Here is a 13607-nt window from a genome sequence, read left to right as displayed (position 1 = left end):
CGATAGCTCTCAGACTTGCCCCCCTCTTGAGTCGGATCATCTCTCCCCATCAACACGGGTTCATCAAAGGGAGATCTATATATGACAATATCTTGGCAGCAATGGTAGGAATAGAGTATGCATCCTTCTCCAAGCAAGAGTGCATCTTGCTACAGTTGGACCTTGACAAAGCCTATGATAGGATAGAATGGTCCTATATAAAAGAAGTCCTGGGAGCTCTGGGCTTTGGGCCTCGCCTTTGTTGCCTCATACGCACACTTGGCATTGGAAGCCAATCAGAGCTCCTGTTTAATGACAAAATTGTGGGCTCTTTTGAGGTTAAAAGGTCTATTAAGCAAGGATGTCCCATGGCCCCCTTGCTTTTTGCCATCAGGTCGCATCCTCTCATTACGATGTTCGAAGCCAGTGCTGCACGGGGAGAGATTCAAGGTCTAGCATTGCCGGGCAACGACCAGCTATTGGCCAAAATGTTCGCAGATGATTCGCTCCTATTCTTGAAGGCGTGCCCTCAAGTTGTTAGGAGAGCTCTGGAGATTGTGCAAACATTTGCGGTGGCCTCGAGATCCAAGTGCAACATAGAGAAGTCGAGACTAATCTCCCTGTCGAAGAACGACCCTTTTGACCCTGCAGTCTGGACAGGAGAGATTATCTCGAAAGGGAGTGTATTTAGACACCTGGGAGCCCTCGTAGGAGTGGACGTAACCCACAATCAAAGATTTCAATGGGTCCTCGAAAAAATAAGCGCCAAAATGAGAAGGTGGGAGTTCGTTCTCCTACCCTTCCAAAGCGAGATTAGAGTGATCAATGCTTATATGATCCTGTATATTGCTTTCCTCAGCCGCGTGCTCAAGATGGCTAAGTGTAACTGGAAAGAATTCTTAAAACCAGTGAAAAGGTTTCTTTGGAAGAACAACACGAAAACCTCCCAGCCATGGGAGTGGGCTGGATGGGAGGTAGTTGCTCGCCCGGTAGACCAAGGAGGGCTCGGCATTCTTAACCCTGTATCCCATGCTGAGGCCCTTTGTGCCAAATTTATGGTCTCATTGGCTAAACAGGACCAAGCTTGGGCTATCATGACCAAGGAAATGCTTGATGCATCAAAACTGGGATGAAAGGGGGGAAGTGGAAGGGGGTTGTGATGCACGACAAACTTCTCGCCCCGAAGTGGTCTTATCTTAGATCTGGTGGACTCTCAGGGGAGATAATGAGTAAGTGCAAAAGTGCAGCTGAGGTTTTGAAATGGGGGGAAGTAACCAAATACTTTAAGAACTCCATTTTGCATTGGTCCCCTTGGCTCTCTAAAATATTGGGGCCGCCCGCAAAGCCCCTATTGGATAGAAATGCCAAGAATGTGAATAATAAGGGGCTCATTCGACTAGAGAAATTTTGGGATGGCAACAGGAAGTGCTGGAAAACTGTTGACTCTTTAGCCATCCAATATCAAATGAATGGCTTTGAGACCTTACTAGTCTATAGGGTGATGAAAGAGCTTGATAAGGTGGTTATGCCAATCTGTGAATCCAACTTGGAATGGGACGCTTGGAGATGGCCCGAGAGTAGCCTCTTTTGGAAACCACACTCTAAAGGCATTTACCAGACATTAATGCACGATGCTAATTGGTGTAGACCCCTCAACAAATTATGGAAGAGGCACTGGTCGGAAAAATGGTGAGAGGGAGTCATGGAGAACATCTGGAATCCAAGGTGGCCTCAGTATATGAAGATATTTATGTGGAAAGTGATGTGGGGTGCTTTGCTAACGGGTGTGAAGATACAAGAAAGAGGCATTGGGTCCGATTGTTGCTCGGGGTGCAGAATAGCTAGTGAAGACCTAGCCCACCTTTTCATGGGATGCCAGGCAATCAGGGGCATGGGAATGAAAATATGCAAGTGGATTTAAAGGACATGGAAAATTAAGTTCTTCAAGAATGATCTGTTCTTTGGTAGTAATAGGCTGGGACTGCTCTTCTCGTCTGCACTCAAATAATCAGGTACTACTTCTTGCACCATATTTGGCAAGCAAGGAACCACCGCATGTTTGAGGGGGGTCTGGCTGTGGCAAGCTTTTGGGAAGTCATACAAGAGAGCAGAGTGATGATCCACATGATAGGAGGCAAACGAGCCTCAAAGGACTGGTCTACAACAATGTATAACATCTTGTAGTAAGTAAAGCCGAGGAGTAGTAGCGGTTTCTCTGCCAAGCAGATAACTTGTAATCCTTTGACCCTCAAGGCTTGGTCTAAGCTTGAGATTTGGTGTATATTTCTGTTGTTCTTAATACTATCCACTCACAATTGTGAGGTTTGCAAACAAAATAAAAAAGAGGTTTCATTCTAGTGTAGAAGTACAATAGTTGATCTAAAATTTATGTTCCAAGAAGTGGTAAGAGCCAAAAATGTCAAGGACAGACATTTGCTTCAAGCCAAAAAAATTCCAACAAAGGATAGAGTCCTCAACTGCATTCATTCAAACAAAACAACAGATACGTTAGCCTTGAATGCATTTTACAGGTGTCATTGGACTATATTAGTTGTTATCCATGTCCAACTTACAACTTTTTTAACTTAAAACAAACGTCCAAAGTGCTCATGTAATTCATAGTTTTTTTATTCATTTTAATGTTTGTAAGAAAGTATTTTTTCTTAGATTTTTGAAAATAGTTTTATATATGATTTCTATATAGCCCCAATTTTTATTAGTCCTTGAATAATATTATCATACATATCATTTTGATCAAAAAGCCACCACCCCTTCTGATCCAAGTGTCTTAATACCCATATCGGCTCAAAAAAGTTAGCCCTTCAATTACTTCGTTAAAATTTGTCAATTTCTTTCCTTAATCAATCGAGGTAATTCAAATCTTTTATGTGAGGTAAAAACCTGGTATTGCTTTTATTTATAAAGCCACATTAAATTGACCTAATCTTCGGCATCATATACCCATAAGAAATACCTTTGCATGGTTTAGTCATCAGACGTAGCCTACGTAAATTAAGCAAAAATTGAACTTTTTACAGTCCCCTAGTTGGGTCAGAGGTATCCCATCATACCTTGTATCAATAAGTGTCATACCTAAAATAAAGAGATCATACTTCATTCATTCTACTCAGCCATAAAAAATATAGTAAAAGGCCGACCTCAAGCGACATCTTTATTTTGCAAAAAGCAACCCGATAGTTTACTCAATAACAGATGGCATCAAAAGTACGTAATCAATAGAGCGGCATAAGCCATCAACCCCAAACTAGAGACCAAATATCTTCCGCCCCTTGGGGCAAGGAGCACCATCATTTTTTACATAATACTGCATCCCTGTCCCTGAAAATGCCAATGACATACAATACAACCTCACTCCCCTTTTCTTTATTAAAAAATTGTCATCGCAATATTTAGATTTCAAGTCATTTTTGCAGTATTACCACAGAATACAGAAAATACAAAATGATAAAGGTTTTGCATGCTAGTATACTTGTTCATGGTAAAAAACACCATTAATCCAAAACCTCCCATCAAATTTTTTTGTCACCGATCGGAATATCATACCAAGGAATATTAAATATCAACACTAAAAAAATGTAAAAAATGCAATAGAAGAAGCAAATCTATTCTGGCTTAGTACCAACCTCCTTAAGTTCAACCATCTCCATAGCCACGCAGTAAGAAAATGTTCAAGCCCTCAACAAAACTCTCTTTCTCATACACACACATAACACAAGAGCCAAGGCTAAGTGAGAGGCATAGAGCAACCCTCACCTGGTTTTAAATACCTAGTCGGTAAATGTTCTGAGTAAAAAGAGTCATGTTTCGATATGGGGGGGTTTCTGTGTGGATTAAGCCCCAAAGGCAAAGCTTAATAAGGTAGTGTATCCCACGTAGGGTGGAAAAAACAAAAAAATTACCTCATGATATCAGGGGGAGGCCTTGAAATATTTAAGAAGCGGTTGTGGTCAAATAGCTATATCCGTACTTAAGTGAGTGTGGGTGTGGGTGTGTGTGTGTGTGTGTGTGTGTGTGTGTGTGTGGTTGTTTCAACTTATATAATAAGACATAAATGAACTTTTGCATTCAAAAAACAACTTGTTTCAAAGGAAAGGCAAAAATTATACAAAAACAACTCAGTCTTAGAATTATCTTTGTACATGGCATATGAGAATGAAGCCTCATTCTAGTATACAATGATAGTGATTCAATAAAGACCCATCAATAAAGACCCAAGTGGTAAGAGCAGGTATACTATCTAATAGACAATAGCTTTAAGCCAAGAAAAACTCCAAGAAAGGATAGAGTCATCACCTTCATTCATCCAAACAAGACAACAGATTCATTAGCCTTGGATGTATATTACAGGTGTCAATGGACTATATCAGTTATTATCCATGTCCAACTTACAACCCTTTTTAACTTAAAACCATTGTCCAAAGTGTTCATGTCTTTTAGTTCTTTTAGGAAAAACAATCTATTTATCTCATTTAATGTTAGTAATAGTATGGTTTCTTTATAGCCCAATGTTTTGAAAGACCTTTAAATAGATCTTTAACATATATATCATTTTTTATCGAAAGGCCATTACCCCTTTTGATCCAAGTGTCCTATTTCAACCCATAGGTTAGTTTTTCAGATATTGTTATGCCAATTTGTTAGGCCCAAATCCTTGAGTATCATAAACATAAAGTAACATAATTTTTAGCTTGAGATATGTACCAATACCAAAACAACTTTGCCAATTTTGTTAGGCTACAATTCCAATAGCTTTACTATCATGAAGCCATAAAGTATTTCTCAATACCAACTATAGATAACTTCCATTTTTTTGAAAAGAACTCTCTCGGCTTTCGTCAAGCCAAATCAACAATCTCATATTCATTTAAGAATGTCAACCTACCAGAGTTTGTTTAAAAAAAACCCTAAAAGAGCCCAAGTTAAGAAGATTAGTAAGGAGAAAAAACTCATACATGTTACCAGTACTGTCAACTTCATGCGATATAACTTACTACGCGAGATCCTTTGTAAATGTAGCAATCCCAAAAGTGGCATGAGGAAGGACAAAACCCCTTTACACTACGCAGTAGTATGAAAAAATTTCCATGCGTCTGATACAGAGTCTCAACAGCCCTGACTCTAGGTCAAAAAAACGCCAGTATCAAGTATAAGGTCCCCCATTTTTCATTGTCCAAGTATTTCCACATTTAAGTGCCACTAAATAGTTTATGCATTGGTTACCAAATCATCCAAAAATGAGTTATAAGCGTTGACAAGCTAAAAAACCAACCTTTTGTTCACAAGAAACTAAGCCCCTTTACACTACTCAGTAGTATGCAAAAATTTAAATGTATCTAATATAGTGAAAAACAGCCCCGACACTTAGACCAGACAAACAACAATATCACTTATAAGATACCCCATTATTTTGCTCGAATAATGGCACATCAAGCACCTCCTGTATGGGTTAACAAAACATCTTCAAAAATGGTTTACAGGTGCTGTAAATCCAGAAACTAATTACCCTAAGATAGCCACAAAAATCCCAAAATAGTAATCAGTATGATCATTAAACAAGCCATCTTCAATTTCCTGGTTATGCAATCGCAAAAAAAAACAAAAAAATTATATCAAAGGAGAAAAACCAGGCATCATCAGTTGGTAACTGCATGTTTGAGCAGAAAAAACCCATTAATGTATCACATCAAGGTATCAAAGTGAGTACCGACTTGAGATGGTAGCTCAACAACTTCCATTGCTGCTTAGTAACAAAAATTCCCTCACACCTCTCCTTTAAAAACACACGTAGAGGAAAATAAACCCATAGACTAAGTGAGAGGCTAGAGCACCCTCACCTTATGTAGCGCCTCCTGGCATATTCAAGGTGAAGACGCCCACGATCAAGTACTCAGTAGCTATTACCTCCCAAGCCGCCTCTATGGCCACTCCTGCTTACATACGGATAGTTTGAGAGGGAGAGAGACCCCATGTAGGGGGTATCATATGTATTGTAGTGTTGTTAAGTGCGATAGACAGAGCCAGCGAGTGTGAGGTTTAAGGTAATGAAAGCACCTACCTCAAAAAATCCCCCAAGGGCTGGGTTCCCATGTGGTGTTTGGGAGGAGGAGGGTTACCCCCCAATTCTTTTGAAAAAACCACACAAACTAAAAATATTTCCACAAGGGATCTGTGTATGAAGAAAAAATACATGTTCTTTTGTTCTATATATATAATCAAACAAATGTATAGGTAAACATGTGTGTGGCGAGGGGGGGGGGGGGGATTGTGTTAATAAAAAGAGGAAAATGGTATAACCTTTCTATCACCCATGTGTGTAAGATTGATTATTCCATTTTCCTCTTGAATAACAAGTCTTTTGGCATAGTTTCCTATCACGTTAAAAATTCTCTTATTCTCATGTGTGGGTGTGTTGTTGTTGTTTTCAGAATTATACTTATACATAAAAGGACATAACAATTCAAAAGATAGCTGGTTTTAGGCAAAGGACAATGATTAGCATAAAAACAACCGTGTCTTTAATTCATTTTTGTACATCATAGTGAGAATGACGTATCATTCTAGTGTTTTGTACATAAGATAGTCAAGAAAAACTTATTATGAAGTGATTCGACAGTGATGGACAACAGCTTAGCCAAAAAGATCCTAAGTAAAGATAGAGTCCTCACCTGCATCCATATAAACAAGACAACAGATTTGTTAGCCTTGAATACGTATTACAAGTGCCACAAAACCTATCAATTGTTATCCATGTCCTACTTCAAACCTTTTTAACTTATACCTACCAACCATACAGTGTTAAAAATCAACAAGTATCCGTTCTCAGAATAGTAAGCCACACAAGAAAGTGACATGTGTGTGTGCGTGTGTGTGTGTGTGTGTGTGTCCGTCCTAACCAAAGCACCATACTCAATGTGTGTGTGTGTGTGTGTGTGTGTGTGTGTGTGTGTGTGTGTATCCACCCTAACCTAGACACCATACTCAATGAGTCGGCAGTAGGCCAATTGAGTATGGGCCTATTGCCTCATCAAGTTGATGAGAATAGAACAGTCAAGTCTGAAGCCAAAGAGCTCTATCATATCAAAAAATCCATGAGTCTCATCGGAGCTATAAGTGACAATGTTAACAGAGAGGATTATACTCTAGTCAGGATTTTAAGGCTTTGTTAGCCAGTAGAGAATAGTATGGATGCCGTTCATAGTCAATCATAGAAGTTTTCCATGCTTTAACCAGTTTCTATGGATAGTCCTCAGACGAATTGTCCATCCAAGAGTAGTTCGTTTATAGGTAAAACGTTCATGAAAGCATAAGAATCGAAATAATTACACAAGGGTAAGTAATTTTGGATTAACTTGCAACCTAAAACCATCAGAGTCAAAGACTACAATAGCTATGAGTAGGAATCCGACATATAGACAAGGAAAGCCCACCTAACACCTATCAACCTAACAAGGCATTATAGACAGTGGGTCCATCAAAGCCTATAAACAAAAATCTCCAAAGCCCGTAGTGTCCTGGTTTCCCAGCTTTCTGGGAGAACCTTGTGTTTAGGACGTGTGTGTTGCTGCTTTTAGAATTACACTTATACACAAAAGAACATAACAGTTCAAAAGACAGCTGGCTTCAAACAAAGGACAGTGATTAGCACAAAAACAACTCAGTCTTTGATTCATCTTTTTACATCATAGTGAGAATGAGGTATTATTTTAGTGTTTTGTACATAAGATAGTTAAGAACAACTTATTCTAAAGTGAAAAAGTCCAAGTTTGACAGTGATGGACAACAACTTAGCCAAAAAGATCCTAAGTAAAGATAGAGTCCCACCTACATCCATATAATTATTGCACCTCGACAACATTGTGGAGAAGACGGTGTGGCCACAGGTGGTGGGTGAGAGGGCTATAAAAAAACCCTATCTCAAAGACATGTCTATCAACACAGCTTCAATTGAAACCCATTGAGATCATCAGCAAGAATAAACTTATAGTTAGTGTAAGACCAAGCATTTGCGACCTTCCAACATTTCTTAGTAGGTGGGCCAGTCGCAAAGACTATATATTGACAATGGCAAATGATGTTTTCCACGATGGAAACGAGTGGCTCATGCTGTAAGTGATGTATCTCTCTTGCTCTCACATGTTGCTCATAGATTTGGTAAGAGAAAAACATTTAATTGCACGACCTTGCAACAAAGGCAAAAAATGGCCTTGAAATTGCATGTAGGTGGGTTACACTGGCTATTTGTAGCAATATGTGAAAATAGGCATGAATGCTTTGCCTATTTTTGGTAATATAATATTCCAAAGATGTAGTTGTTTCTTGATTTTCATGTTTGTAGATTACTTCATAAGGATATAATTTTGCATTTCACGTCGGGTACGCCATAATGTAGAAGCAAGGTCCTCCCTCAAGATGCACTACCCTCTTTATTTTCTCAGATAGATGGAAGTGTGAAGGGTAGCAATGCCATGCCCTACCTCATGACTTCCCATTTGATTGGATCCACATGGAAATGGAGACATAATAATTCTATAGTGGCCTATGAAAATTAAATGAGAGAAACATATTGAGAAAAATGGCTTATTAAAGGGTATGATCCACTCCTTAACACACAATTTTGACGGTTTAGTGGTAATCATTGTTTTGTGTTTCATTAAGGGAACATCTATTCATGTATATATTATAGAGCTTTGATCCACTAATCTTTATTACCTTCTATGATGACCGGAGCTATAACACATTGCATGAGCCTTTTTTATAGATACAGATGGTTTTTTGGACAACATTATTACATAGCTTTGATCCACTAGTCTTTATTGCATTCTATAATGGTTGAGCTATAACACATTGCTATACCTTTCTAATAGATATGGATGATTTTTTACATCATCTTTGAAGCTTGGCCGTTAGGATGGTTGCATCATGAGGACTTTTACACTCTTTAGCCATTACAGTGTGAGCAATACAAAGCTGAGAGCAACGTTAAGTTTTGCATATGCGGCACCCACTTCGAAGCCTTCTTATGTGCAAACAAGAGCAGATGTTTGAGCAACTCAATACCATTATATTGCTAAGAGCTAAAGCAAAAGGAATGCAATATAGCTGGAGATCCCTTGACGACATAAAAGGAGAGAGGATAGCTGGTGAAAGATGAAGAGAGGAACAACAAGAGAGGTACTCAAGCACCGTCAACTCCTACATTGTGATTCAAGCCCGATGCGCAACTACGACATCTCAAATTATAGCCACACCCCTTGCATCATTGTCGTAATTGCCAAATGTCCTTTTGCAACATTCACAAGCTTTCTGTCACATCTATTGCTACTATTGCCCTGCCTTGAGTTAAAACCTTGCAATGCTCTTATAAGCCCCTAAAGTTTGAGGGGTTGCAACATTCAAGGTAGGTGCCCTTCCATACCATCAAAGGTAGCAGTTTGACCACTAGCAATCTCACATAATATATAAGAGAAACCTGAGAAGTTGTTGACCTACTTACCACGTATGGGGCAGCCAGCCGAAGTATCAACGATGATATTGTGAGTGACAATAATTTGCATGCAACTTAGTCTCAGTTCATGCTTATCATCATTATATGAGGGAGCAATGGCTCTTCTATGGCCCTGAGTTATATATAGGTGCCTAAGTACACACATTGGTTCCTTTGAGGATAAGTTTGTCTTCAAGTCCATCTACATGGATTGTGGCCCTTTGATGCCTTGCTACACCGTTATGTTTCTTGCAAGATCTCTCGTCTATTTCAGGGATGTGATTTCTTGGAATTTGTGTAATTGTAGGATGCTTGATCAATGTGAAACAGGTGGTTTCTTTTTAGCTGAGCTGCCTGCTGACCCACATGTCCTCTCTTGAACTCCATTTGTTATGGGGTATGTCCAACATAGGCTTTGCATGGGGATGACAAAGAAGCTCTACGGTTTTTTATGAGATGCAAGGTGAGGGTCACTCTCTAAATGTAATTTCTTGTGCTTGCATCTTGAACATATGTGACAATATACAAGAAGTTGACATTTTTGAGCAAATGTACAAATTGTGCATGGATGAGTTCTGTGTCGCTTCCTATCTAGGATATGCTATGCTATAATACATTGATTCCCCCCTCCCTCCCTCTCTCTCTCTCTCTCTCTCTCTCTCTCTCTCTCTCTCTCCGCTGTCGCCCCCCTCCCCCCTTTTTACTACACATAAATACATAGATACATAGAGACATTCAAAAGAGAGAATAGAGAAATGAGAGAAATATAGTGTGTGTGTTTCTATGTGTGTTGATGAATGAGCTTGAGATAATGTAGGAATGGCCATCACTAATTGTCTATTAATGAACCATGATGCATCCTGCTGGTAAGAGCGGGCGAGACCCACCACAGGCGAGTGTAGCGAGCTCGTTTTTACTAAAAATCAAGAGATTTCCGATGCTCTCCTTTTTGCCATCGGTTGCTAAAAAAGTTTTTGGGGGAACACTTTTGTATAGCGTGCTTTTTGCTTTTTAAAAGGAGCCTTAGAGTTGGGTTGGGTTAGGCATACTTTCAATGTTTTTCATGATGATTGAGACTTACATTAAATGTTATTTCAATTTTAAAATAGTAAATGGATCTTTCATTTCATATCCTGACATGTCTTGACTTTTCTTGCATTCTATTGTTTTAGAATGTTAAAATGAAACTTCACTTCCATTCTTGCATTCTATTGTTTTAGAATGTTAAAGTGAAACTTCACTTGCATAATTCTAATAAATCCTATGGAGAGAGACACACACACACATATATATTAATAAGTTCTTTTTTATTTCACATTTCATTTTCTTATATTCTATAACTTAATTCTAATCAATATTAAAGAAAGTCTCTTTTATTAAGTGGTCGTCACCTTTTTCCTCCCCACAAAGAAGCGAACCAAAAATACTAGCATAAATCTAAAATTTGCAGGATTTTTAAAACTTTCTTTTTATATATTTCACCAGTTTTTCTTCCCTTTACCATGGTTTGCAACTAGTTCCTCTCCATTTTCAATCGGCTAAAGGCTAAGCTGAGGCAATCCTTTCTTAAACATTGATTCTACTTAGACTCAATCTAATGATTTTATCACGTTCTAATTGTTTTAGAAAGCCACCGTGATTCTTTCTTGGAGCTGTGGGGCTTATTTTACCAAATTTCAGGGTATTTTTACAAATTTCCCAAAGCCCTTATGAAAACTTCCGTGGGGTTCTAGAACTGTGTATATTAATTAGTATCATTGCAAAGCCCTAAACCCTAGCTGTATGCGATGGCGAAGAAGTTGATTCCTCTACTCAATAGAGTTCTCGTGCAGAAGATCGTTGCCCCGACTAAGTCCGGTGGCGGGGTTCTGCTACCCGAGACTGCAGCCTCCAAGGTCAGTGCGTGTTTATGATGGTGCTCTCACAACAAACAGAGAGTGTATGCTTATCCGCGTGCACAGAGAGAGAGAGAGAGAGAGAGAGAGAGAGAGAGAGAGAGAGATGTTTTATGTGTGTGATGAAGGTGAATTCTGGGAAAGTGGTGGCAGTGGGGCCTGGTGGGAGGGCCAAGGATGGGAGCACCATTCCAGTTGTTGTGAAAGAAGGTGATACTGTCTTGTTACCGGAGTACGGCGGCAGTCAACTCAAGCTTGGGGATGAAGAGTACGTTCTACTCAATCTCTCGTTTTGCAGAATATCAGTTTAGAGATATGCCTATTTTGCTGTTTTCTTGCTTTCTGTGCTCTCTATACTCGAGTTGTAAGCGAGGCCAGGAAATAGAATGTTTTAGGTAGGTTGAAGAAGATTGGATGTTAATCGAGCCAATTGTAGCCTCTCATCCTCGCGAATGGAGTTGGTGATACATTTGTACAGAAAATGCCAGAGATTGATTATCACATCATCAGTGTAAGGGTATGCTTGCAGTGAAGCCACTCTAGGGTGCTTAGAGGCTGCATTCTGCTTGCATTTTGATAGTCCTAAACTGTCTTCTTTTGTTTTATCTGACGTCCTCGTGTCTTTATTACGCTTGTAGAATGGGTGTTCTTCTCTTCTTTGGATAGTTGTGTTAACTTGATTTCATTGCCAGGTTTGTAATCTTCCGAGATGAGGAGATTTTGGGTATATTGAAGGATTGAAGATTACTTCTTTGAGTTCAAAGGGTCAAGCATCATGCTGGTGAAGGTCTGACCCTTCTTGCACGAATTGTCTACCGTCTTCCAGCATGTGGTTAGCAAGGCGAAGTTTTGAGTAGAACTTATTCATAATTGTTCTTTGGAGCTCACGCCATTGTAGTAGACACTCGAAAGAGAATCATATGTTAGTCAGGACATGATTAATCCTTCTGAGATCAATCAATTGATATGCTTGAGATGCGCTTAAAGAATTTTTGTTATCATGATGGTAAAAACTGGCAGAGTGCTCTCACTGCAATGAACTGCCATCATGTTTGACTTTCTATTATGTGGTGTCTTTGCGCAGAAGGTATTAGCTTATTGAAATACTGCAGATGCATTCTTGTTTGTTTCATTGTCTGTTAGTTTTGATAGTGTACGTTTTCCAATGGGCATTTAGATTCAGAGAAATTGCTCAGAGCTGGTTTGCTTTCTCTGGTTCTGTATGTGCTGATTTTTCAAGTTATGGAAGCTTGTTTCACTTGAATCATCTGAAGATTTTTGAGGTGTTCCAAGATGTGAGGATTTGAGGGTCTAAGTAGAATTTCTAGAGGTGACAGAACTCATATATCGGTTTCTATTTCTGAGTTTATCATGACTTGCGTCAATGGGAGATAATGAAGTACACATGGTACCTATTAAAGGCGTCGGTTTGAAATGATATATACATTTCTGAAGGTGTCTTCCTTTGCTTAACAAGTAAGTTTGGGTTGTCATAGCTTGCTTTTAAAATAGTACAAAAGTAGGGTTTGTAGCACAGAACGTATGGATTGTCTTCAAGCTATGGCTTTTGAAGTGTAGATGTTAACATGGCCAAGCTATGTTTGGGATGGGTTCATTAACATATTAGAGTAGTCTTGATGCAAGAGATTTCTGCTGCCTGCCATGCTACTTGAACATATTGTATCAAAGTAGAAATTTTGTTGTGAGAAATTGTTTCTCTTGACCTCTTGGGACTCTTGAGTACCTCATGTGATGGGAGTTATGCTTGATGACATGTAACTGTTGTTGGTTTGACTGACTGGTTGTCTATCAGCTATCTGCTGAAATAGGCTACATCTATTTGAGAGATGTTAATTGATCAGTCTAACTAAGCACTATACATGTCAATGAGGGAAATAGAGAAATGAGAGAGAGAGAGAGGAATAGATATATTAATGTCTTCGAAAGGCCAGAATGACCCGACCCGTGGAGCCAAACCGTTCCAACCTGGTGAACTTGATACCATGTTTGGGTACTGAAAAAGAGATGCTAGAATGAATCTAGGAGTGCTCTTACTAGTTAGAACTGTGTGGGGTAAGTGTGATCATTGATGCAATGGGTGCCCAATACAAAAATGGGTGATATAATGGATTATTAGTCTATCCTCTTTTGTACTCTGGATGTGGAGATGGTATGGTTCAAATCCTCTGTTGCAGTCTCTACTGATGTCGTGAAGCTCCTCTTTTTAG

At 39.2% G+C, this 13607-nt stretch overlaps 1 protein-coding gene across 1 annotated transcript; it reads left to right on the top strand.

Annotated features, from left to right (window-relative positions):
- The first annotated feature begins 11221 nt into the window (after positions 1–11221).
- Positions 11222–12504, top strand: CPN10 (chaperonin 10). The gene is made up of 3 exons (XM_086502640.1): positions 11222–11379; positions 11508–11647; positions 12072–12504. Exons 1-3 carry the CDS (start codon positions 11272–11274, stop codon positions 12118–12120), a joined length of 297 nt encoding a protein of 98 aa, XP_086358766.1. The 5' UTR covers positions 11222–11271; the 3' UTR covers positions 12121–12504.
- Positions 12505–13607: the final 1103 nt, after the last annotated feature.

The sequence above is a fragment of the Adiantum capillus-veneris genome, chromosome 27 (genome assembly GCF_014529385.1).
Source record: "Adiantum capillus-veneris isolate H3 chromosome 27, ASM1452938v2, whole genome shotgun sequence".
In the NCBI taxonomy this organism is placed as follows: domain Eukaryota; kingdom Viridiplantae; phylum Streptophyta; class Polypodiopsida; order Polypodiales; family Pteridaceae; genus Adiantum; species Adiantum capillus-veneris.
The sequence above is the reverse complement of the archived record's forward strand: the minus strand, read 5'-3'. Positions and strand labels throughout refer to the sequence as shown.